Raw genomic sequence first — 25,074 nt, forward strand, 5'->3', positions numbered from 1 at the left:
CACTCTCACAGTGGGGGCTTGAGGGGGCCGGGTTTCATCCCTGGTCAGCAAATTAGATCCTACATGCTGCAATGAAGACTCAGAGCAGCCAAATAAAAATAAATTAAAAATAAATATTAAAAGAAAAGTTGCCCAGTAATCCAAGAAAAATTTACTGGTATGCACTTAAAGATAAATGGGCCAATAATCCAAAGAAATAATGTTGTTATATGTTTAAACAATTCTTCCCTAGCACTCCACCCATGTTTTTTGCCAGCTGATACTCTGCTGTAGAAAAGAAAGCCTCATATAATTTGGCAAACTGATAAAACACAGCCCAGCATTTAAAAAGGTACAGAAAATTTGAAATATTTTATTGCACTGATACAGGATAGAAGTACATATCAACATTAAATTTGATAACTGCACGGAGGAGGTCTTTGTTCTTAGGAAATACACGCTGAAGTGTTAAAGGGGTAAACAACCCATTCTCAGTCGGTTCAGAAAAAATAAACAGTGTGTATTTGTGTGTACAGAGAGAGAAGCAAAGACAAAGGGGGAGAAAGAACAAAGCTGTGATGGTATGTATGTTTTGTGAGTAATGCCACACTTACATATAGTCCTGGTGGTCAACCTGTGGACGAAGAGACAGAAAATGATGTGAGCAGTTATTGCTTTACATTTATAAGTTCCTTTTTCCTGAATGTTTAGGATACTTTAAAACATTTAATAATACAAGTCTCACCCCCTCCTACTCCCCAAGGATAGTCATTATATCTTAAAACTGGAACTTTTTTAAAAAAATATTTTTATTTATGTATTTTTGGCTATGCTGGGACTTTGTTGCTGCACAGGGGCTTTCTCCAGTTGTGATCTTAGGCTTCTCATTGTGGTGGCTTCTCTTGTTGTGGAGCATGGGCTCTAGGCCCATGGGCTTAATTGCTCACACAGCATGTGCGATCTTCCTGGACCAGCCATCGAACCTGTGTCCCCTGCATTGGCAGTGGATTCTTAACCACTGGACCACCAGGGAACCCCAAACTGGGACCTTTTAATACTTCTTTCCTGGTTATCAAAGGAATACATATTCATTTTATAAATCTGAAAAGTACAAAAAGTGTTAAGAAGAAGAATATCATAATGTCATTATTCAGAGGCAACCAGTGTTAAAATTTTTGCTTAATTTTTAAAATTTTCTATTTTTTTTAATCTAGTTGAAATTATGTGGTAAATAAAATTTAACACCATGATGTCTTATTTTTAATTAATTTTTATTGACATATAGTTGCTTTACAAAGTTGTGTTAGTTTACTTACTGTTGTTGCTATGACTTTGCTTATTTACTGCAAGCATTTTCCTAGAATATTAAAAATAATTGCTAAGTAATTTTATATCTGAAAGAGATTGTACAATTTACTCTACTAGAATAGGGTATTTTTATCATTGCATTGACAGGGATATTTCATTTTGTTTTTACAGGCCCCAGTTGTGTCGGTATGATCTTGTACTGATGGAAAATGTTGAAACAGTCTTCCAACCTATTCTTTGCCCAAAGCTGCAAATGTAATTGTTGTCAGGACACCTGAGTACCAGTAACATCAAGAATGCTACAACTGCAGGCTTTTTAAAGCTTCACTTCATCTTTTCCTCAAGGCACAAAAAGTATGGAATAACCAGGGTTGTTTTTCTTTTTTTTCTTTTACAGTAATGTCCTATGGATGTCACACTGCAAAATGTCAAACAACCTTGGATTATGAAACAGTTCTGGGAAGGGATTCTCTAAGTAGGGCAAATCAGAAATAGCTAGGTTCCCGACGGCCTAGCCCCGTGTTAGGCTGTGTCCTGGGGCCTCGTTTGTTCCGAACTGTCGATTCTGCTGCTTGTCACTCGGGCAGTTCTGCCCATCACAGTGGCCATCCAAGCATCTTAAGGGAAGGACTGGCTTGGAGGCCTCACTTTGGACTTCACTCTATGTTCCCTATGCCAGATCCTTCCAGGCTCTGCACAAAGAAGGGAATGGAAACAGACCTACCTCACAGGGCTCTTGTGTGTGCTTGGGAGGCAAGGCTTTGAAGGATTCTTTGAAATCCCCTGGGTGCCACTTCTGTGAGTGGCTTGATACATGTGAATATGCTTTTATTTATTTTGATACCACTTATCTAATGTGCAACAAGAGAGTTTCTCCTTATCAACACCAGCTTCTCTCTTAAGCTATTTGCTTTAGAAAGGCAGAAAACCATACCCCTGGCTTCCTGCCTTATTTAAAGTGGGTTAGTGCAGGAGGAGGTAGGGACAGACCAAGAGGGCAGCTGCTTGGACTAGACAGTAAGTGGATGAGGGAAGAAGAGCAGATGAAACAGAGGGGAAGCCCTGCTCAAAGGGAGAAGGGATAGGGCAGGAGGCAGGAGAGAGGAAGTGGAACTTGTTTTTCACTTAAGGTGAAGAAGCATCATTTTACATGCAACCCTCATTTTAAGCAATACTTAAGAAATGTTTTGTTTTTCTTTTTTACCAATGTAATCTGTAATTATTGAAGGAAATTTAGAAATGCACAAATGCAAAATGAAAATGTGCTATCCATAGTCCCAGGGCTTCCCTGGTGGCTCAGGGGTAAAAAAAGAATCTGCCTGCCAATGCAGATGTGGGTTCAAGCCCTGGGTCAGGAAGATCCCCTGGAGAAGGAAATGGAAACCCACTCTAGTATTCTTGCCTGGAAAATCCCATGAACAGAGGAGCCTGGCAGGCTACAGTCCATGGGGTTGCAAAGAGTTGGACACGACTTAGCCACTAAACAACCACCATCCATCCATAGTCCATCCATAGTTAGAGGTAATTTGTATTACTCTTTTGGAGTGATGCTAAATAACCTGTTTGTTAACATGTGAATTCAAAGCACTAACTGATTTGCTCTTGGAGCATCTGAAGCTTCCAGTCTGAGGAATTCTCAGGTTTTTCTAGGAAGAGGCATGATATATGAATCTGGAATGACAACAGCCAAGTCAAGAAGTCTCCCAAGGGTCAAGGTCAGAACCACGAGAGGGTGATCCTTGAGCAGATGCCCAGGATGGAGACAGAGCCAAAGGGTGGACAGCAGCCCTCCCCCAGCTGTGGCCACTGCAGGAAGGCTCCTGAGAGTCACAGGTCCACTAGCCTCCTCCCCATCCAAATGACTGCTCTTCAACTGCTTTCTGTGAGAACAGTCTTAAATGGAGTCTCTGTTTCATAAACGATGGAACTCTGTAAATACTCTGTGTGGCACGTCTTATCTTTATTTATACATACACAGCAAATCCAGAGTTTGTTCCACTGAAGTGTGGGATGCTTGCAGCGAATGTCTGAATTCTGGAAGGAGGAAGGCTCAACGATTCTCCTGCCCACCTGGACATTTTATCAGCTGTCCTCCCTCCCATGTTTCCAGCAGAGATGGACTCAAGAGATATGGGTGCTCATAGGCTCTGATTTCTTTTTAGAGTTTTACTGGTCCTGTATTCTGATTAGCATAGTTACTTTTTCATCCTTTTTGCCTTCCTTGGTAAGCAGGGGATCAAAACAACAGCAGAAAAATGCCAGGAACAGCATTTCTATTGATTTATAAGCTCCTCAGGCCAGTGGGTCTCTCTGAGTTTCTTCTCCTGGCATCTGCTAGCACGGTGCCCACCTCACTGTGGAGTGGGAGGATGCATGAACAAATAAATAAATGAAGGAAGTTTGGTCCCTGGAGTGGAGGTAGATTTCAGTGAGTTTCATGTAATAGTGATCAGGTGAAATGAAGGCAGTCACAGGTGTGACCACTCTCAGAATCTTTCTTCCCAGGCCCCTGGAACTTTTGACTCTGTCTCCAGTTATCCTTGCCTCTCTCCCTTCTCTTTGTCAGTATATTTGACTGAATCCCCAGCCAAAGATGCAGTTAAACTGTAGCCTACCCTGTCCCCTCTTCTATTCACCAGTATCTCCTCCTACTTCACTGCATGGTCCTCAGGGGAGTGTCCCCAGGCCTCATTTTTCCATAGAGCCTGCTGGACCTCTCCTTCCATAGCCATTTTTATGCTTTTTTTTTTTTTAACATGTATGTGTATGATTATTTGATTAATGTCCATCTTCTCCACTAGAATGATCTGCCAGGCACAGGCCATGTGCCTAGTGTGATGCCTACAATGTATTCTGCGCTCAGGAAATATTAAATGAACACTGTCCATTATCTTGTAAGCCCTATGGAGTCACGCTCAGTTGTGAGGAAGGATCAGCCCTCCACCCCCAGCTCCAGCCCATTTCTCTGGAGGTGCCCACCCTTCTCTGTCTTAGACCTCTCTCCCAGGCACCTTTCTTACTCTTATCTCTTTTGTCTCTGTTGGTCCACTGCCCACTTTGCAGGCTTCCTGGGAGAGAGAGTTTGGCTCTTGTTTTCACTCCTCATCACAACTTTCAGGTGATCCCGATACCATCCTGCAGCAAGCTCACCTATCCTGAAGCTGAGGAGAGTTTGCCCTCGCCCACTCCCCTGTTTCTGCACCTCAGCTAAAGCCCTCCAGGATCCTCAGTCATTTCTGGGTGACCCTGAGCCAGGCTTGCTCTTCAACGGCTCTCTTCTACCACCCACTCTGCCACCAATGTTGTATGTGCTACTGGCGCTGCTGGTATTTAGCCATATGGTAATATGTTTCCATGTCGTCATCTCCTCCAAGGCTGTGAGCACCACGAGAGCAGTTGCTGGTTATTCGTCTTTGCTGCCCTAGCACCCACCACAATGCCAGGCACAAAGCAGGTGCCCAACCAATGTCTGTTGAGCAGAATGGAGTGGATTTGTCCTCAGGGACTTTAGGGAGCCACCTCCATTCTGGTTTAGACATCAACATACTTATTTCCAAAACCTCCCACCCTCAGACCCCTATCCTGTGTTCTCATTCCTGACTGGGATGCCAGCAGCAGAAATCCACTCATATTAGCCTGGATTTTATTAGAGAGAGGACTTGTGGAACCCGAGAGAGAGCTGAACCATCAGACATCAGAAAGAACAGGGATGTTGGCCACCCTGGAGCCTTCAGTAACAAGAGTCCATGGGACTTCATTAATCCTGTGCTCTGCCGTAGGTCTCTCTGTATCAGCTCCACCCACTCCACAGGGCAGCTGTGGGTCACTGGGGTCCTTGGGATCATTGGGACCACTCACTAGGTGGTCCAATTCCAAAGTCCAGGGAGAGGACTTGGCCCTTGAGTCTTCCTTTTGGGGCAGGTCTCCATCCTCTTCTCGTTGGTGGTGGTTGGAGCAGGAATGGGGATGCAAAGCCATGTGGTCTGATCAGGGCTACTCCTTTATACTGCTCTGAGCAGATCCAGTTAAGCCAGAAGAGGAGGGTGAGCCCTAAGACAAAGAGCCACAGGGAGTAACGGGCTAATTCATTCTCACTGGAGCCTCCTGGCTTTTCTTCCTTCCCACCCCTGAACCATCACCCCTGACCTGCTTCCCAGTCCAACACGTGTCCCTGGTGGGGGGTTGCTGCTGTGCTTCACAGGCTGCCTGGCATGTGCTGAAAGTGCAGGCTGCCGCTGGCTCTGCAGGTGCCGGGCTGGGGGCCAGAAGGGAGACTATGATCATTCTGGAGCTGGGCTGGTAGTGGGGAGCACAGTCCAGGGTTTCTTCCCCAAAGCAGACGGGCTGAGCAGGAGAAATCAGGACAGGAGGCAAGGGGGATAGGTCAGGGGCAGCAAGCAGGGGCTTGGGCAGTTGAGCCTGTAGGAAATTAGGTTTGTGTCTTCCAAATGAGCTGTCAAAAGTCCCTTTCCACCTGGTGGTGGCTGAGTCCCACAATCCTTCAGGTCTCCCTGCTGGATTTTTCCATGGACTCTGACACTGAGCACTGGTCCCTTTCTAACGGTCTTTCTGGGGCCCTTGGTACTCTTCCCCACCACCCTCTCGCTCATCCAACATCCCTGAATGAGCTATCTTGTTCTCTTTCACTGCTTCCACTATCTCCTTATCAGGCTTCTGATCTCCGTCTTTTCTGCAAAAGGCAGTATAGGGTAAGAGGGTAGGGTCTGTTGTCTCCTGGGATGTGACCTCCATCTACTGAATTCTCTTCGCCTAAGTTTCCCTTCTCTGGACTGTAAGGTGGGGGCTTTTAAGAGCCCCTGCCTCATGATATGATAAATACATTCATGTGTGTAAAAGGTTTCCTGTGGGATCAGCTGTGCCTAGACTCAATGAATGTCAGCTGCTATTACTTTTCCTCTCATGGTCTCCCTTAGAGACCTCCCCCTGTCCCGTTTCAACTGTCTCCTCTAGACAGAACGTATGAATGTTTAGCCCAAGCTCTGGATTTTCACCTGTGCGTTGAGAGGTAGTGCCAGTGCCAGGCGGAGCAAGGAGCATGGGCTTGGAAGGGACCTATGTTTAAGATGCAGTCCTGCTCAACACTCACAGCTCTGGGCTTCATCAACCCTTAAAGTGACTCCATCTTGAACACCTGCTCAGCCATCATCCATAAAAGGGATGATGATACGTGCTTTTCTGGAAGCTTGGCCACATCATTTCCTCTGTAGCAATATCATGCTCTGTAACTCTCCATACTCTCCCCCGACCAAAGGCAAAGTGAAGCCCTTGAGAACAGGAGCTTTTCTTCCTGTTCTCTGCTCTGCACATTCCTGGCACAGGCTCAGTATCATTATTCATTCAGTGTCTCTCCTCCTATATTCTTTTGACTTCTCAAAATCAACATGTTTCAAATGAAACAACCAGTCATGTCCTCCCTAGGCCTGGTCCATTGATTTAACAAATTATCATTAAGTATGTAATGTTTAGCACTCTGGACTTTGAATCCAGAGATCTGAGTTCAAATCTCGGTGGGACCTTCTTTAGTTTGGGCTTCCCTCAGATGGTAAAGAGCATGCCTGCAGTGCAGAAGACCGAGGTTTGATCCCTGGATAGAGAAGATTCCCTGGAGAAGGAAATGGCAACCCATTCCAGTATTCTTGCCTGGAAAATCCCATTGACAGAGGGGTCATGAAGAGTCAGATATGACTGAACAACTTCACTGTCTTTCTTTCTATTAAGTGCCAGTGATAAGCCAGGCACAGGGTTAAGGGCTGGGACAGACACGGGACGGTGAGACCTTGTCTCATTTACAGAAGTGTTCAGTGTCTCCTGGGGAGATGGGCGACGATGCTGGAGCACAGTGTATGCAACCGCAGGCATAAAGACACTTCACAGGCGGCCCCAAGCACAGAGAAGGAACGACCTTTTGGACTGCAGGAGCTGGAGAAAGCTGCTCAGAGGAGGTGACAATTGCCCTGTGTATTGATGAAAGAGTAGGAGTTTTCAGGCAGAGAAGTTTGCCAGAGAAGAGTGTTGTCAGAGGCACAGACTAACACCATGTGTGTTCAGCTGGAATCGGAGATTTGACGGGAGAAAAGAATGGATGGCTGAGAACAGTCCCACACATGTTTTAAAATGGAAAACTTTGCACATACATGGAAATAGGGAAAATGGTAAAATCCACCTCCCTGCACTCATCACCCAGCTTCAGCAATTATCAATTCAATGGCCAATCCTGTTTTGTTTATATTTTTACTACAGTCCCATCCCATTATTTTGATGCAAATCCCAGACATTGAGTCATTTCATTTCCTTCATGCAAATCCCAGAATTTTGACAATATAAAATATATCTTTTTTGTTCTTCCTACAAATGAATCATAATATAGTCTCACTGCAACTTGTTTGATTTTTATCCTACCCATCTATCTGGCTACTGTACTATACCTGGATACACAGAGCTGCTTCCCTTTTTCAGGAAGCTGCTTAGTATATGTTCCACTTGTGAATATACCATAATTAACCTCGATAGTCCCCAAATGATGGGCATTTGGGTTGTTCCCAGTATCCTCATATCAAAACAAAGCTGACAGAATACCCTTGAACATAACATCTTTGTCTGCCTAAGGGCCTATCTATGGGTTAAATTGCCGGATGTGGGCTTGTTAGGACCTTATACACTTTGAATTCTGACAGGTGCTCCTTACGTAGCCCAAGAGGAGCTTTGAATGATATGACAAGGATGTTTCTGTTGTCCAGGCTTGTGACATTTTGGAGTCCTCTCTGTCATTCTCCATTTAATTAGCCATGTCCTACCAACTCAACTCTTCCCAGTCTGTCCATCTTCCTCCCCACTACTGTGGTCCTGACTCAGGCCTGCAACCTTTCTCATCAGCTACCAACTCAGAATGCAGTCTAATCATCTGCCAGGGAAAACATCCTAATATGGGAACTAAATCATTCTCTTGCTTAAACACCTCTGTTGGTGTCTCCTCATGTACAATATTAAAAAAAAAAAAAAAATCCAACTCCTTAGCTGCTCTTCCATGCTTTCCAGTTTGTTTCCACCTCCTCACTCATTTCTTACCCCTTTAGGCTTCACAGAAACTAGACGCTGGTCCGTTCCTGGGGTCCCCCGTTCACCTTCTCTTTCCTGTCTCTGTTGTGGAAATCTTGCTCATCCTTTAAGGTAAACTGAAACCCCACCTCTTCCATGAATCCACGCAGTACAGAACCACTAGTTTTGGACCCAGGGCGACTTGGATTCTGATCGTGGCTCTCTTGGGGGATGTTACTTAATCTGAGACTCGGATTTTTCATCTGTTAAAGACAAAAAACCAATCTTGCAGAACTGTTGTGAGGATTAGGGATAATGGGCACATAGTAGGAGTTTAATAAAAAGAAATTCTCCTTATTACCGTTGTCGCTTTGATTATCCCACCGCACTGGACTGGAGCCTCTGGTTCAGCTGGTGGTCAAGAAGCCTATCTTGACCACTAGACTGCAAGCTTGCTGTTGTCCGGGTTCCTGATTCACCCCGGACGTCCTAACGCCTGGCAGGGACCCAGCAAATAAGTGGAGAAAAGAGACAGAGATAAACGTATAAAAAAGATATACAGACGGAACGAGAATAGAAGCAAGAGCAGAAAGAAGGACGGTTTCTCTGCAGGATTCTCGACCCAGTGGTTCACGGAGTCCGGGCCGGGGGTGGGGCCTGGTGATGGGGGCGGGGCCTGGAGCAGACCCCGCCCTTGTCCGTCTGCTAACTCGCTCCGCTGGCGCAGCCGGCAGGCAGCGAGGTTCCTGGCACTACTTCCAGGACGCTCCGTGGCCCCGCGAGTCCGAGTACGGGGGTCGCGATGCACTCCCTACTCGGCCTCCTCCTGGTCTTCGCCGGCAGCACCTTCGCCCTGTACTTGCTGTCCACGCGACTGCCTCGCGCGTCGACACTGGTCTCAGCCGAGGAGGCTGGAGACAGGTGCGTGGCGGTGGTGACTGGGTCCTAGGTTCGGGTCAGAGGAAGGGAGCCAGGTCCGAGGATGAGGTCTGGGAACCGGAGATTTGGGTTCCCGGATCGGAGGCGTCGGAGGCCGGGATTTGGGTTTCAGTCCTGGGACTGGAGGTCGGGCCGCGTCTACACGGTCTTGGGCAGGCCGCGTGAACTGGAACCGGGACCTGGCCCTGGCTGGGATCTGCGTGCTGCCGGCCGCGCGGGAGTGCTGTCTGGTGCCTTCTGGTTTTTTTTTTTAGTTGCGGAGGGAAACGCGGCGCCTTACTTTGGGCTGATCCTGCTGGAGCACCTCTGCTCCCCGCATTGGATCGCCTCTTGAGCGATGTTCCCGTCGCCTTCCCAGGCCCAGCCCTGACCCCTATTTGCATCCCACCTTCGCCCCGTTGTGGACCCGCAGCCGGTTCGTGAAGACTGCTCTCAGTCTCCCTCCTTCGTCCTCCCCAGTTCACTTCTGGTCAGATCGGCCCTTGGGACTTGAAGGCATATCGGGCTTGAGGAAAAACGTTGATGGACAACTTTAAATTATTCACTAATTAGTTATCGACTGTCTCTTCTTGGTTGGCTCAGCTTTTCCTTTTACTTACCCACAGTGTTAGGCAGGAGGCGGTACAAGATACTTACGGGGCCGGTTTGTCGTGAAACCGGCTTACTATTTGTAAAGATAATGAAGATATTATGTTACTTAGGTTTGAATATTAGGAGAACTGTTTTCAGTGACTCTTGTTTTGCTCTAGCTGGGAAGGCTGTGCTGGGGGTGTCAGAGTAAGAGAAACATTCTAATGAGAACCAGGAGGGTTTGCATGTAATTGATCATTGATGGATTCCAGAGTTGTTCAGATGGCAGAGGCAAGGTAGCCTTTGTACAGGGTAACCCTTGTACAGGAATCAGAGTGCACTGAGGACCATATAGAAAGCAGGGTGAAAAGCAGGCTGGTCGAAAGGGTTGGTATCAAGCCTGGCATATTATCAAGAAGATTATGGTGTGGGACAAATACACTTTCCCAGGGAACCTTTGTCTCCTTTGTGATTGATAAAGCAATCGTTTTACCTGGTAACCTAGGAGAAGTGTGAAGTTTGAATTGTCTGGCCTAAAGCTTAGGGGGGAGGGTTTGCCCCTGGAAAGGAAGGCAATTCAGGGTGTTCAATACTTGCCTAGAAATTAATCCATTTGCCTCTTAGGAATAGTTCATAAGGACCACAACTTCTTTATCCATTCATCTGTCAATGGACTTCTAGGCTGCTTCCATGTCTTAGCAATTGTAGATAGTGCTGCAGTGAACACTGGGGGTACATGTGTCTTTTTCAGTTATGGTTTCCTCAGGGTATATGCGTAGTAGTAGTGAGATTGCTGGGTCATATGGTAGTTTTATTTCTATTTTTTTAAGGAATCTCTGTACTGTTCTCTTTAGTGGCTGTATCAATTTACATTCCCACCAACAGTGCCAGAGGGTTTCTTTTTCTCCACATCCTCTCCAGCATTTATTGTTTGTAGATAAAGCAGCTGTGGTACATTTATACAATGGAATATTACTCAGCCATAAAAAGGAACACATTTGAGTCAGTTCTAGTGAGGTGGGTGAACCGAGAGCTTGTTATACAGAGTGAAGGATGTCAGAAAGAGAAAAACAACTATCATGTATTAATGCATATATATTGAATCTAGGAAAATGGTACAGATGAACCTATTTGCAGAGCAGTAATAGAGACGCAGACATAGAGAACAGATTTGTGGACACAGCGAGGGAAGGAGAGGGTGGACAAATGGAGAGAGTAGCATTGAAACATGTACATTACTATATGTAAAATAGATTGCTAATGGGAAGTTGTTGTATAACACAGGGAGTTCAACCCTGTACTCTGTAACAACCTAGAGAGGTGGGATAGGGTGGGGAGTAGAAGGGAAGTTCAAGAGGGGGCGCATATATATACTTATGGTTGATTCAAGTTGTTGTATGGCAGAAACCAACATAATATTGTAAAGCAATTAGCCTCCAATTAAAAATTTTTAAAAAGACTAGTCCATAAAATTTGAGAGCTAAGAGGGAACTTAGTGATTATCTACCATTAGCCTCTCATTTCTCCAATAAGGAAACTAAGGCTCAAAGACTAGCCTGAGATCATACCACTGGATAGTAGCAGAGTTCAGATGCTACGCCAAGTCCCTTGCTTCCAAACCGAGGCTCTTCTCCTTGCCTCTGCTGTGTTATAAATATCAGGTCATCCATCATCCTAGCCTCCCACATCTCTGCTGGTTCCCAGCAGACCAAATGATGGGCACATTAAAAAACCTGTTTTGGAAAGAAGACACAGCAAGTGACTTTATTAGGTATGAGGCTGTTTTTGACTTTTGTTTCCATCTGCTTTTCCAAATCTCCAGGTCACTATGGTTTCCCTCGGACCTGGCTGAGCTGCGGGAACTCTCCGAGGTCCTTCGAGAATACCGGAAGGAACACCAGGTCTACGTGTTCCTGCTCTTCTGCAGTGCCTACCTCTACAAACAGAGCTTTGCCATCCCTGGGTCCAGCTTCCTGGTCAGTATGCTGCCCTCCTCCTGTGCCTGCCTCCCAGGAAGCCACGTTCTTCTTTGTAGAGGGGCCATTAGGCTGCAGAGCCTACAGCCCAGAGGACAGGCTACTGTGGGTATTGTTTGTTGGTAGCTCTCCCTGTGTCAGGCACTGTCCTAGTTGCTCTACCCGCACGACCTTATTTAATTCTCCCAAGAGCCAGTAACGGGCATTGTTATCTGCATTTCACAGACAAGGAGGTGAATGGTGAGAAGTTAAGTAACTGTCCCTGGTGACGAGGCGAGGAGGGGGAAGGGCTGGGGTCTGAACCCCTGCCCCACCCCCTCACCCCGCAGCTCCAGAGCCTACCTCTCCTCTCAAGTTTGCTGCTTTTGTTTCTAAGGATTTGACAGCTGTGGAGCACCGTCCTTGAGACCTCTCCCCTTCCGCATGTTGGTTTTCTTTTAAAATCTGTTTTCTCCACTGTGAGTTCTGTGAGTTCCTTGAGGGCTGGGCCTGTTCCTTGTTCACAGCCTGTGTGTTTGCCTGCCATAGGGAAGTGCCTTCGTAAGTGTCTGATGAACAGATGCAGGTTGTTCCTGGTGATGTTTGGCTGGAGAGGGTCGGGAAACCTCCCTGGTGTGGTGAGGATGAGTCACTCTGGTTTTCCAGACGGCCCCCTGGCTCTCGAGAGCTGCAGTGTTAAATCCAGGCTTGTGTGTGGGCTCTTGGATGCTTCTAACCAGCTGCCATCTCAGGTGATACAGGAGAATTTGTGCTGTCCTCCCAGCAGCATCCCAGTAAGCTGGTTGGTATAAATGTATATGTATTATGGCTTTGGGTAGGTTTAGATCCCAGCTGTGTAACAGTGAGCCAACCATTTATCCTCTCCAACCCTGCCACCTCATCTGTGGAACAGAGACTTGCCTACGTAACCCCCTGGGATTGTTACGTGGGAGGATTAAATGACCCAGTGGGTGCAGAAGGGCTGGCACAGTGATGGTGCGCCTGGCACACAGCAGCTTCGGCACTGAGCAGGCAGCCTTGAAAGCTTCCTTCTTGTCCTGCTCTCCCTCCTGCCTCAACATTCAGCTCAGGCCGGATCTGCCTCAGCAGTGTCTTTGTTAGCAACTGGAAGAAAAGCAAACATAGCCATGCCAAGAGAGATGGGGACATGTGTGGTGCTGGGGGTCAGAGGCCATCTGTCTCCTGGGGTTGCCCCCATACCTCTTTCTCTCTTGAGCTGATCCCTCTGCAGGGCAAAAAGCCAGCTGCTCCCTGGGGGTGCATCCTGTCTCTTCCTCATGTGGCCTTGGGCACCGTACTTAATCTCGCACTGGTAGAGTGGGGTGAGGCTGCCATACCACACAGGGTCTTGTTGGGGATTAAATCGGACATGTCGTCAAGTCCTTAGCACATTGGAGGTGCTGAGGAGATCCCCGCCTTCTCGCTTCCAGGTCCCCCTTTTATTTTCTCTCTTGGATTCTGTGTTTGGCAGGATGGTGTCTATCAGCCAGACTGCATTTAGGAAGTATTGGTTCACTTTTCCATTTTGGTTCATTGCAGGCTTTTTTGAGTGTCAGCTAGAAATCTGATCAACACAAAACTGCCAGGGTTAGCATACCACAGATATGTAATTCCTGCCGAAAGCAAAGAAATGAGACATTCTGTAAAGCTCATGTGGTCTAACTAAGGGGAAATCCATGGTTTGTATCCATTTAGAATAGCAAAAATAATTTGTGAGCTTTCTTTCTGCCTCCCCAGAGCCTCAGGGTCTGCAGGACCTATCACAGCCCATGTGGAAGGCTGGGTGTTAGACGCAGGTTTTCCCATTTAATTCTGTCTTGTCCTCTGAGGTTTTAATCCTCTTCCCAGTTTTAAGGGTGAGAAGACTGAAGCCAGGGTTGTAGTTCCCAGATCTTTCATCACCTTTCATTCATCTGTTTACAATGGGAATAGGGTTTTTTGTCCAGGAAAATCACTGAAGCAGGAGGGAACATAGGCCTCCCAGGCTCCAAGACGAGATGGCTGGCAGCTGACGGATGTCCTCATGGCAGACCGTTTGTTTCCTTTGCAGAATGTTTTAGCCGGTGCTTTGTTTGGGCCCTGGCTGGGCCTTCTGCTGTGCTGTGTGCTGACCTCAGTGGGTGCTACAGGCTGCTACCTGCTCTCCAGTGTTTTTGGCAAACAGCTGGTGGTCTTCTACTTTCCTGACAAAGTGGCCCTGCTGCAGAAAAAGGTAAGGCTAGAGGGTACCTCTGAGTGCTGGGTCCCTAGAAAGTCATGGCGTGGCCCTGAGGGGAGTGTGGTGCAGGTGGTTCCCACAGTGCCCCCCTCCCCTGCCGCAGGAGACTCCAGAGCGTCTGTTGATGTCTCCTAGAGATGAAGACCTGAGCTCAGCCTCCAGCTCCATCACTGCCAGCTCTGTGTCTTTGGGCAGGTTCCTGACTTCTGAGCTTCAGGCACCTCCATTATTGGGGAGGTGGGGGCTGCGCTAGGTCTTCGTTGTGGTCCCTGGGCTCTCTAGTTGTGGAACTCTGGCTTGGCTGCTCCTCAGCATGTGAGATCTTAGTTCCCCAGCCAGGGATCAAACCTGCGTCCCCTGCATTGGAAAGGAGATTCTTAACCACTGGACCACCAGGGAAGTCCCAGCTGCTTCCATTTTAAAAATGAGGAAAACAATCTCTGCCTTGAAATTTACAGAATATGAAAAGTGTCTAGAACAGTGCCTGGCACCAACAGATTTTTCACCAACTGGAGACTCTTTCTGCTTCTTAATGGCCTTGTCTTCTTTGGCTTCAGGTGGAGGAGAACAGAAATGGCCTGTTTTTCTTCTTACTGTTTTTGAGACTTTTCCCTATGACGCCAAACTGGTTCTTGAACCTCTCGGCCCCAATTCTGAACATCCCCATCTTGCAGTTCTTCTTCTCTGTTCTTATCGGTAAGACATGCGTGTAAGTCTGTGTCTCACAGTTGTCTCGGGCACATGCCTGCCTCTGTGAGCCAGGCTTACGGACAGCATCATCCAGCCTTGTCTAATGTAATTGTTCCTGATAGCAGGTCTACTTGGGCTTGAACATGAGAACCCAAAAAATACTTCTGGAAAAATTAGGGATTGTTCATTCTATACCTGTATTTAATGTCTATTGTGTGTTTGTACTGTGGTAGGCCCTGGGATTAGAAGAGTAATCTGTGTAACACATGACCTGGCCCATAGTAAGGGCTCAGTGAAAGCAGAGTTCAGGTTTGTGGCTGGAAGAGAAGGTGGAGGCAGGAAGGTCAGAGCAAGGGCTTCTTGTTTGATTTTGGCCCCTATTTCCATTAAGATCTGCCTTAGGAAGAGCTAGTTCCTTCTTGCCTTTTGACAATTGTATGACCTTCAGCAAGCTCCTTACCCTCCATGAGCCACTTGGCCAAATGCAAGGCTAGGATGACAGCAGTGTTTCTCTAAGTATGAGCTTTGGACCACTTTCATCTGAATGGGAAAATGGCTAACATCCTGTGAATCAGTGACTATGGTTTTCCCCACACTGGAAGTAAACCACCCCACCTTCTCCAAGCCTAAGGCAAGGGTCATCTCTCTTAAACCTTCTTTAGAAATGGGGGGAAAGACTACTCAGGGCTCTGGGTCAAACATGACAGCTCTGTGGTTGAGCAGTTGCTATTAATAGGGAATTCCTGAGAGAAGCTGAGATCTTAAATCGAAGCAGAATCAACCATAGCTAATTCTGTCAGACCGGCTTTTAGATGAGAGTGCCTCCGTGTCTCTATTAGCAGCCTGTAATTAACCAGGTACATGAGGCTTGGAAGGACTCCAGAGACCTGGGTTCTAGTTCCGCCTCTGACAGGTTGTATGACCTTGATGAGTCTCATCTTGAGGCATCATCCATTAGAGAAGAGGAGTGGATCATCAGGGGGCCCCAAACCAATCAGAGTCTTGGGAGTGGGAGTCAGGAGAGGCTGTTAGAATTCAGTTCCTGGGCTCTACCCCAGACCCAGGGGTCCAGAGTCCCTGAGGGTGTGTTTTTAACAGCTTCACCGGGGGATTGTGATATAGTCAGCCTCTTGGGCCACCAGTCACTTTTGGGATCCAGTGGATTTGATGACCTCTTACAGACAGTACAGAGTATGAAATAGTACTGCTACTTCTAAGAAACTTGTTCTTATCTTGGGCATACTGCACAACTCATAATGCTGGTGCTTCTCTTTGCTTGGGCTGTTGGGTACTCGGAACCAAATCTGGGGACACGTCTAGCAAATGAGTGAACTTTCTGCATTTTTGCCTTAATTTTGTTTATTCTTCACTCATTTTGTTTTATTCTTCTTTTGTTTTCCCCTATTTAAAAAAATGTTTAAATCTTATTGTAGTGTGTATATATATATATATATATTGCAAACCATCTGAAGTCCTTTTGTTTAATGAGGCAAATGTATGTGGGAAGCGAGGAAAGGAGAGGAAGGAATGGAAGAGAAGAAGGGAAAGAGGAAATATGTTTAGGGGTCAGAATTGCACAAAAGTCACATATGAAACTGGAGTCACTGTTGTGAATTACTGGTGACCTTTCTGAAGCACTGCTGGTCTTCGTTTTCCCGTCCCAGAGTAACAGGATTTCCCTTTTCTTCCTCCAGGTTTGATCCCATATAATTTCATCTGTGTGCAGACGGGCTCCATCCTGTCCACTCTCACCTCTCTGGATGCTCTTTTCTCCTGGGAAACTGCCTTTAAACTGCTGGCCATTGCCCTGGTGGCCTTAGTTCCTGGAACCCTCATTAAAAAATTTAGTCAGAAAGACCTACGTTTGAAAGAAACAAGCAGTGCTCACTCTCTGAATAGTAGGAAGGTCACGTGATCTGGGTCCCTTGGGTGCTATCTCCCTGGACTCTGTTGCTTACGTGTGTAATGGATGTGGTCCTCTGAAGCCCCTCATTGTTTTTAAATTATTCTCAGTAGGTGATCTGGACGCTCTTCTTCTGTGTGCTCTGTCCTGTCACGAAGGACACTGTGCTCTGGAAGGTGAATCGTGTCAGGTTCTCAAACCAGCCGAGATTTAGCAAGACACTCTGCAAAATGGACGGCCTCCCGGAAATCCTGCTTGTGTTTTACTGAATAACACGGAACTCAGGGTAGAGTGTCACACTTGCCTCTTGCCCAGCCCTGAGCGGTCTTGGGAGAGGATGCTGACGGCCCTGGTCTGGTGTGCCTCTTCCGTGCAGGGATTGGCTGTTGTGACAGGTTTTATCCTTTTACGTCCCTTGTGGACATGCTAAGTGTAGATTAATGACTTGAACCCACATCACTGATACCACACTTCCTGTTAAGTCTCCTGAAGAGTGTTTCTTCAGTACACGTTTTTTTGTTTTTTTTTTTTTTATTTTGCTGATGACCTACCTCTTGCATTAATCAAGGGAAACAAGCTGACAGACTGCATACAATTTCCATGTGCAGCTCCAAAGCACAGTGATTGCTGTGATGTTCTCTGTGTTCAGATGCACTGATAGTACCCCATATGTCACATCTCTTGGTTGCATGTCCAGACAATTCAGCTGATTGCAGTTGGACTATTAAATATCAGTGGAGCTCACTCTGTATGTTATGAATATGTTCTGGAGAAGTGCTTACCCATCTGAATGTGCAGAGCCCTCGACTCACTTGAACCAAATGACCATCAGTACCTTTTTTCTAGTCTGTCCTTTCTGTGTGAGAATGCCTCCTCTGTCTTGCTGGGAGATGGACTCGGTACATGGTACCAGCTGGTACACAGGTACCAGCCTGCGTACCCTCCAAATGCTTTTTTTCATTTCCTGAAAATAACTGAGGGATAATTCTGTTTTATCTTTCAATTCAGGGGAATTCAAGGAGAAAGCTTGGCTTTGGATTACTTTGTTGTGTTGTGTTTTAATGAATCTGTAGCTGTCTGCCTTCTATAGCTGTAGTGTTGTAATTGGCACAGATCAATTCAGTTCCAAGGACAAAAGGACCTTGGCACCTAAAATGACCAGCTCTGGGATCCTGTGCCCCACAGGAGTAAGTCATCATTTCTTATCAGAACTCTTGCCCTTGGGCACCATCTGCTGGCTTTTGATTTGACTTGGCTAAGAATCTTGCCAAGGCTTAATGCAGATCAGTTGTTCTACACGAATTCTTGGGAATACTTGTTCACTATAAAGAATGAATTCCCAAGCAGTGTTTTTTGGACACAGTATAATCCAAAAAAACATAACAAGGACTTCATTTTTAAGCATGTGTTGCTTTAAAAGAAGCTTGAGAACAAGAATGGGCATGAGGAGGACACCAACTGGACTTGGAAATCCATGGTTCTTTGTGAAGCTCTGCGGTAGAAGGGAGGGGAGACACCGGAAGCTCTCTGCACTGCTGAAAGCGTGTACCCTTTGCCCTTTACCTGGATCCTTGGATTTGTCTCTCTCCTTCCTCCCCCCTTGACTTCGCAACAATGTGCCTTAGCAGTTGTGACTTTACAGGCAAAGCAGTTTCCCAAATAAATGGATATATGTATTCTGTGTGCTCTGTGTTTGTGCAGGTTGCTAACTTTGCCAGTGGGAATCGGGATTGGCTGAAATCAGACAATCCAATGTGTTGTCTTAGCTTTCTGCTCTCAGGTTTCTCACCAGTTGTATGCATTGGAAGATTTTCATTTTTGCCTTTTCCCTCTTAGGTGCACTTGAGAGTTGGGTTCTCATACCAGAGAAGTAGCTGCAAGGTGGGCAGCAGGAAAGCTGTGGGAAAGGAGCAGAATGCCTGTCTCGGATGTGACAGAATAATCATGAAGAGACAATAACACAATGATGGTCGTCTTTTCTTTCTGTGGGTGTGTCTGATGAAAATGCCACAGAAACCAGCTTTTCTCACCACCTATTTTTCCGGGCTGCAGGAAACGCAGTTGTGTAAAGTTTTCCTTTCCCTGACAAATTCTAAAACTTGTGAAGGTAGCTCTCAGGACACAAGCAGTCCTTAAGGAAAAGACAGGACAGAAAACAGTGAAGTACACTTTTTGTTTAATTCCATGCATTTGTTTGCTTTGATAGTCGCTCTTGTTCCCATCACTGTACAGTTGGTCGATACAAAGAGGGAGAGCTGGCATCAGAACCTGCACAAGGAGCAGGAGAACTAACAGGACCGGAGACCACAGAGGATGCAGGTGAGGGAGTTAATTTTGAGACTTGACTACAAAAAAAGAAGTTAATTCACTTCAAATTGAACTCACATTTTATTGCAATCAAGAATCCAAGTGGGTTGTCACACTTCCAGAATCTGAGAAGTGGGCACTCTGGAGGGAGTGAGCTCCCTGGGTGACACCATCAATAAGGGACATCTTCCTATTAGCCTGCACCTTCTGGTGGGGGTTCCCTCTGACCTGCAACCCCTGGAGGACCCCATCTGCCTGATCACCAGTCAACAGCCTAGGGCCAGGAGCCAGTGTTCCCCTGAGTGCTGTGAAGTGGCTCTGGAGAGTAGGCCTGGGACTTGGCTGGAGGTCTCCTTACAGTACCTTCTCTGGTGGCCCAGAAGGTAAAGAATCTGCCTGCAATGCAGGAGACCTGGGTTCAGTCCCTGGGTCGGGAAGATCCCCTGGAGAAGGGAATGACAACCCACTCCAGTATTCTTGCCTGGACAATTTCACAGACAGTCCATGAGGTCCCAGAGAGTCGGACACGACTGAGCGACTAGTGCTAGCACTTCCTCACAGTGGCCTTGCTGTCTGCCGGGGGACTTGGCTCTGTGTGAAGTTCTGCCAGTGTGCTCTGGTCACGTGACAGGGAAGCCTTCACCCAACTCCTTTTGGGTGACCCTGTTTCTCAGAACAGTGAGCTCCCCTCTTCTGCCACCTGTCCCTGAGAAGTGTTCCAGTTTCTACAAAGGTCCTCCACCTGGCAGTCTAGTCTGTTCCAGTTTGAACAGGTGCTGCAGTATTGGCTGTAACGTGCAAACAGGCAGACTAATATGATTTCTTCTGTGCTAGTCCGTATATGTTGGTAACACTGGTGGTGTGAGTATATTAGGGCATTTTTTTCTATGAAATCAGCAATGAGGAAAATTCTTGCTGCCTAGAAAGGCACTAAATTCACACAGAACAATTCAAAAGTCAAAAAGGATGTCACATCATTTTGGTATCTCAGTCTCACAGAATCTAAGGAAGAAGCAAGCAACTGGGACTTCTTAATTAACCCTCTGTTTATAGAAGGTGGTGAGGAACAGACTCATTTAACACAATGAAATGATGTAAACAAGGAGACATTTTGGAATTCAATTGCAATCATACACCAAAGGGGCAGTGGGTAGAGGCATGGAGCCTTTTTCCTGCCTTTCATGCTGCCCCCTGGCCACAGGGTGGGACCTATAAGCAGAATACTGGTACATCCCGTCATTCTCCCGTGTGGGCTAACTCAAGATCTCAAACCACCTTAGGAAATTATGAGGCTAAGGTTGGAACAGCAAATAGATCTCCCCTTGCACACCAGTTCCAATCAAGTGGTAATTATTGCTCCAAGTGCTGTATTGTGAGAGGTTTGGAGGGTGTGTCCAGGTTCAGCAGGAAAGAATATGGTGATCAATAGATAACATAGTTTGGGATATCAAGGGTGAAGATGGTAGATGGTGCTATGTGGTGGTATTCTGGTTTCTGGCTTGGTAGAAAAATGAAACACAACATAGCAAACTCTACTATGAGCAGAGTAGGGCAGGAATTCCTTGGGATTTATGGAATTCAGTTGCAAGAAGTTCAAGTAGAAACATTTTAAGAAAAGGGGGTGGAGAGTGAGACATAAGGGCATGGAAGAAAAAGGTAAATCTTTTGATCAATAAGGATACATTCACATTGAAAAAAAAAATCAGTGCTCCACAGTGGGAGAGGGCATTTAAAATTAGGTTGTACCAAGAAAACCCCAAACCATCAAGTCTATTATTACTTGGATAAGAGGCAAATTCAGTACAATGAGGTCCTGAAATGGAACTCCAGTGTACTAATTAAATCCAACTAAAAATATCCTTAATTCTAGAAGGATGGATTTGTTGATACCAAAGTTTTTAAATATCTGAACTTCAAGTAGGTCATACCAAACCATCTTACAACACAGCTAGCTCTTCACCTCCCTGGGAAGGTGTTAGCCACAATCTAGCAAACAAATCTAAACTTTAGCAGTGGTAAAGTCTATTTTAACTTCAAAGGAGATGCAGGCTTTAGCAGTGGTAAGGTCTATTATAACTTCAAAGGGGATGCAGGCTTCTCAGTCCCTCTGCTAAGCAATTTTAAGAGCAATTGTTGTTCAGAGGACATGATCTAGAAATAGATGCGAATCAGAATCAAATGCTCATCTGCAACACAAATTAAAACTCATTATCTTGCAGTCAGTCAAAACCAGATGCTAAACGAATGTGGAATTCATCCCAAGGGGGTTAAACTTTTGATCGACACCGAAGCTTGAAATCATAGTCCTGGGAGTTTCCTTAAAGTGCTGTTGCCCAGTTGTCAGACTGAAGAATTAGCTCTTAAATTCCCTGAGCTCTTCATTCCACACTCTTCAGATGACTGTGGAGTTGTTCTCAAAGAAACACACACCAATTCAAAACTGTCCTGGTTACTTCAAAGCAGGCAGTGAAGGGCGGCCTGGGATAGAGAAGGTATTTCTCTAAAGACACTGTTCTTCTCTGAAGCCTCCAGTCACTTCTACTAAAGAAAATAAGTAAAATGTTCAATGTGGAACTTTATTCAGCTCTTGACCATACAGTGAATGACTTGAAGATTCAACACTGTCTGCGGCCCTAACATGCTCTTAACAGTCAATCCAGTTAGATATATGGCATTATCATGACAGACAGTCCAGATGGGAATTCAAAAGATATCAAAATGATGAGGTATTGGGGTGGATTTTCCAGGAAGATCATCACTGAAAGGGATAAGACATGCTGACCTTCATGTTTCTCTTTGGCCACTATAGGTGGGCAAGGCCTGGATAAGCTGAAGGGTCAGTGTTTTATGTTGGACAGAAAGAGGACACAGAGTTGTAGCCTCTCTGTTCTCAGAAGTAATGAGCCAGAGAGATTCACAGTACAGTGTGGTCTGAAGTCAGAGGATGAAAAATATGGTCTTTAAAAGGTGACTTTCCAGCTCTGTGACTGACAGATTAGGCCTCAGGCTAGAACTTTTCTAATCATCACCACAGCTAGGCATTTTTTTTTTTTTTGGTCATGCCATCTATTTCCGTTTTTTTTAGTCTCCTAACTAGGAGGAAAAAAGGTTGGTTTTATGGGATTTAGCAGGAAGGAGATTACAAACCATGTTGCCAGTTCTTGAAACTATCTATCCCACAGGCCCCAGGCAGGTTCCCTGTAGGCCTGTTTCTCTCAGGGCATTAAATAATTCTCTTGTGCTTCTAATGGATTGCATGATTTTATTTCTTAAGAAACTTGAGAAAGTGTACAGCTTTGGAACTTTGTCCACCACTCAGTCATCTGCCCACCTAGGAGCTTTTGTGATCAAGTCAAAATCACAGCGTTAACCACTGGGCCTCAGGGCAGTACCCGCATCCTCAGATGATTGTTGTTGTACACAGAAAATGAGGGAATACAGCTAAGACGAATACCAGGGAGCTCCCACACGGCAGTTCCGTTTTCATTCCTTCATAAAAATCCGTAATAACTCATGGTTAGCAATCAACACAATCACTGTGCTATACCATAAACCGCACCTTCTGATCGACAGAAAATGAGAAGGATAATAATTATTATAAAATAAAATAACAGTGATAATAATGCCATAACTTAAGATCTTTCATGTAGTCCAGCTACAGAATTCATACAAAATGGAATAATTTAATGAAACAATACTGCTCTCTGTATAAGTTAAACATTTTCCTTCATCCTACCTAAGAGCTATAAATTATAGACACTAAATTTTAAATCAATGTCTCAACATAAAGTGTAAACAAACTGAGGGATAAAACAAGCAAAAGGAATTGCTCTAAATTCCCTCCTGCTTTTGCTTTTTGGCCGATGCAATCAGTGACACTTGGAGGAGGGCGATGCTTTCACCTGTATTGGAAATGGTTTAATACCTGTGTGTGTAAGTCTTGCCTGATGTCCAATCCGATGCAGTGTCAAAGCGTTTAAACCATCCTCTCTAGGTCTTGAGCCTAGAAAGGGTGTTTGGCAGTGACTAATCTTGGAGACAGAATCTAGGCCAACATCTGTTTTTACATCAAATTCTAGATTAAAATTTCCTTAAAACTGAGGCACCATGAGATACCTTGGTTTGTTTCTCAGAGTCCATGATCCTGGGGACAGAAAGGACGTCAGGCCTTGGACAATATAAAATCTTTCCAATCTCTGCTTAGCATCAGTTGTTCTTTCTATGAATTTCCAAATCAAATTATTCAAAATTGCATGGAGCCAAATACACTTTACAAGTAGCATTTAACAGAAATGCTATCATGGTGGGGGAGGGGTTGCCTTTTGCAAATTGCCTGTTTTGCCTTTATTCTGATAGTGGTAGTCACTCACGAAAGCTTCTGGGTTTAGAATGAGTTAATACAAACATGGGGTATGGTCTGGGACTGGACATTGGGCAGACTCACACACCTCCTAGCTGCCTTCCAAGACTGTTCCATTTAAGTCAATAAAACTCTAGAAGACAAACAACCTGGTCCCAGGGAGGGGTGATTCCCATCTTCTCCATGTAGTTAAACTGAGACATTCTGTGAATGTCCTTTCACAAATTGCACATTTGCTTTTCCAACACTGCTGTCTTATCCTCTCTCTTCCTCAGGCCCTCTCTCCCCTGCCCCCTTTTCCCCTAAAAGAAATAGTCAACAGGTGGGAAGGAAGTAGGATACAGGAAAATGGCACTCAAGTCTGAAAAATCAACACATTGGTCAAGGTAACACACTCGCCAAGGTCATGACACTGACAGCATTAAAAAGCGGAATATTTGTCAAGGACAAGGTTGGACACTATCTCTAAGTCTCACTACCAAATGCTGCTTAAAATTTTTAAAAAGAGATCAGCTTCCACATACACAGTTTTGAACACATGCCCTCAAAGACCCTGGATACAAGTACCTGGTCGCCAAACTTTCCTAGGTCTTTGCATCACCCATCTGGACAAGCTGGTTGAATTTAGTGTGGTCTGTTCACAAGTTACCTGGAATTGCTTTTCTTTTGCTGCTCTTTGTTTTCTAAAATGCTCAGTATGTCTTGCTTTGGCTCTTCTTCCGTCACTTATGGCCAAAAGAACTGGTCCCCTGTTCAAGTAGCAATAATACCTCCTGGTCCCACAAACTCCCAAGGATGTTGCTCCTAAATTTCACTTTTTTTTCTTTCCTGCTTTCGCTCGCTCTTTTTTTTTTTTTTTTTTTGCAAGAAATTATTGTCTTTTTCTCTATCATATATAGTTCACTCTTTACAGTACAAAGTGTTAAAATGTCAAACAAAAATAAATATCAATGTTACAGTAGCTAGAATATTCAATAAAATAGATCCCTGCCATTCTTGATTGAAATGTTCAGTGAGACTTAATTTCATTTGGATATTTTTCTCCAGAGATTTGCGAAGTCTCATGTTCCCGTTATTGCAGCTCATTTCTAGGGGTAAGAAAGATGGGGCAGCTCTCCTCCCAGACAAAAAAGCAGGGAGAGAGTGGGAAGAGTCTGGGGGTGGGGTGAATTGGAAATGCCAGTATAGTCATGAGATCTTCAGGGTGGGTGTTCTTTCATTACCAGGTAGCAGAGCTGTAGTGTTTATTGGTCCTGACTGTGGCATCAGAACACTCCCCATCTGAAGAGTCACAGTCCGATTCTTCAAACTGCATAGGATTCTGCAAAGTCAAGACAACATAAGACCTTAATTCCTTTCTCCAATTACTCAGTAAATGTATTTTGAACACCTCCCATGTGACAGGTCCTGTGCTGGGTTACTGGCTAACATACATGAGACCAGACCCTGGCCTTGTGGGGCTTATAGAGAAAGAAGACTTAGAAAGATGATGATGAAGAAGACAGTGAAAATGGTGCACCACAGCCCCACATACATTGTTCACTATGTTCCAGACACTGCTGTGAGTGCTTTAACATCCATCAAATCCTCTGTGAAATAGAGGCTGTTATCATGCCTCTATATGGGATAAGGGAGCTGACCTACAGAGAGGTTAAGTGGCTTGCCGCCCATCACTCGGTGAGTGAGTGGAAAGGCTAAGGCTGGCATCTGGGCAGTCAGACTCCAGGGTCTACACTGCCAACCACGATGTGACCCATCCTCTGAGCAG

General features: G+C 45.5%; 3 protein-coding genes and 1 long non-coding RNA gene across 7 annotated transcripts in view; 2 read left to right on the forward strand and 2 right to left on the reverse strand.

The window, feature by feature from the left end:
- LIPH (lipase H) overlaps positions 1–2,656 on the forward strand; it is a 48,392-nt gene extending 45,736 nt beyond the window's left edge. Inside the window, exon 10 of the mRNA XM_043473501.1 lies at positions 1,459–2,656. Within this exon, the coding sequence (XP_043329436.1) occupies positions 1,459–1,546 (88 nt within the window). The 3' untranslated portion in view covers positions 1,547–2,656. The remainder of the gene's footprint in view (positions 1–1,458) is intronic.
- A 4,340-nt stretch (positions 2,657–6,996) lies between these two features.
- On the reverse strand, positions 6,997–8,980 carry LOC122444836. The gene is made up of 3 exons (XR_006270360.1): positions 8,705–8,980; positions 8,493–8,606; positions 6,997–7,262 (listed from the first exon to the last, which is right to left on the reverse strand). It is a non-coding gene; the product is annotated as an uncharacterized LOC122444836 (long non-coding RNA).
- Positions 8,981–9,052: 72 nt separating this feature from the next.
- On the forward strand, positions 9,053–18,320 carry TMEM41A (transmembrane protein 41A). Its single transcript, XM_043473508.1, has 5 exons — positions 9,053–9,264; positions 11,675–11,828; positions 13,879–14,040; positions 14,604–14,742; positions 16,431–18,320. The coding sequence occupies exons 1-5, from the start codon at positions 9,146–9,148 to the stop codon at positions 16,649–16,651; spliced, it is 795 nt and encodes a 264-aa protein (XP_043329443.1). The 5' UTR covers positions 9,053–9,145; the 3' UTR covers positions 16,652–18,320.
- A 478-nt stretch (positions 18,321–18,798) lies between these two features.
- MAP3K13 (mitogen-activated protein kinase kinase kinase 13) overlaps positions 18,799–25,074 on the reverse strand; it is a 161,065-nt gene continuing 154,789 nt past the window's right edge. For all 4 annotated transcript variants that reach the window (XM_043473504.1, XM_043473503.1, XM_043473505.1 and 1 more), the window contains one exon: positions 18,799–24,627. In XM_043473504.1, coding sequence (XP_043329439.1) covers positions 24,526–24,627 — 102 coding nt within the window. In that variant the 3' untranslated portion in view covers positions 18,799–24,525. The remainder of the gene's footprint in view (positions 24,628–25,074) is intronic.

The sequence above is a fragment of the Cervus canadensis genome, chromosome 7 (genome assembly GCF_019320065.1).
Source record: "Cervus canadensis isolate Bull #8, Minnesota chromosome 7, ASM1932006v1, whole genome shotgun sequence".
In the NCBI taxonomy this organism is placed as follows: domain Eukaryota; kingdom Metazoa; phylum Chordata; class Mammalia; order Artiodactyla; family Cervidae; genus Cervus; species Cervus canadensis.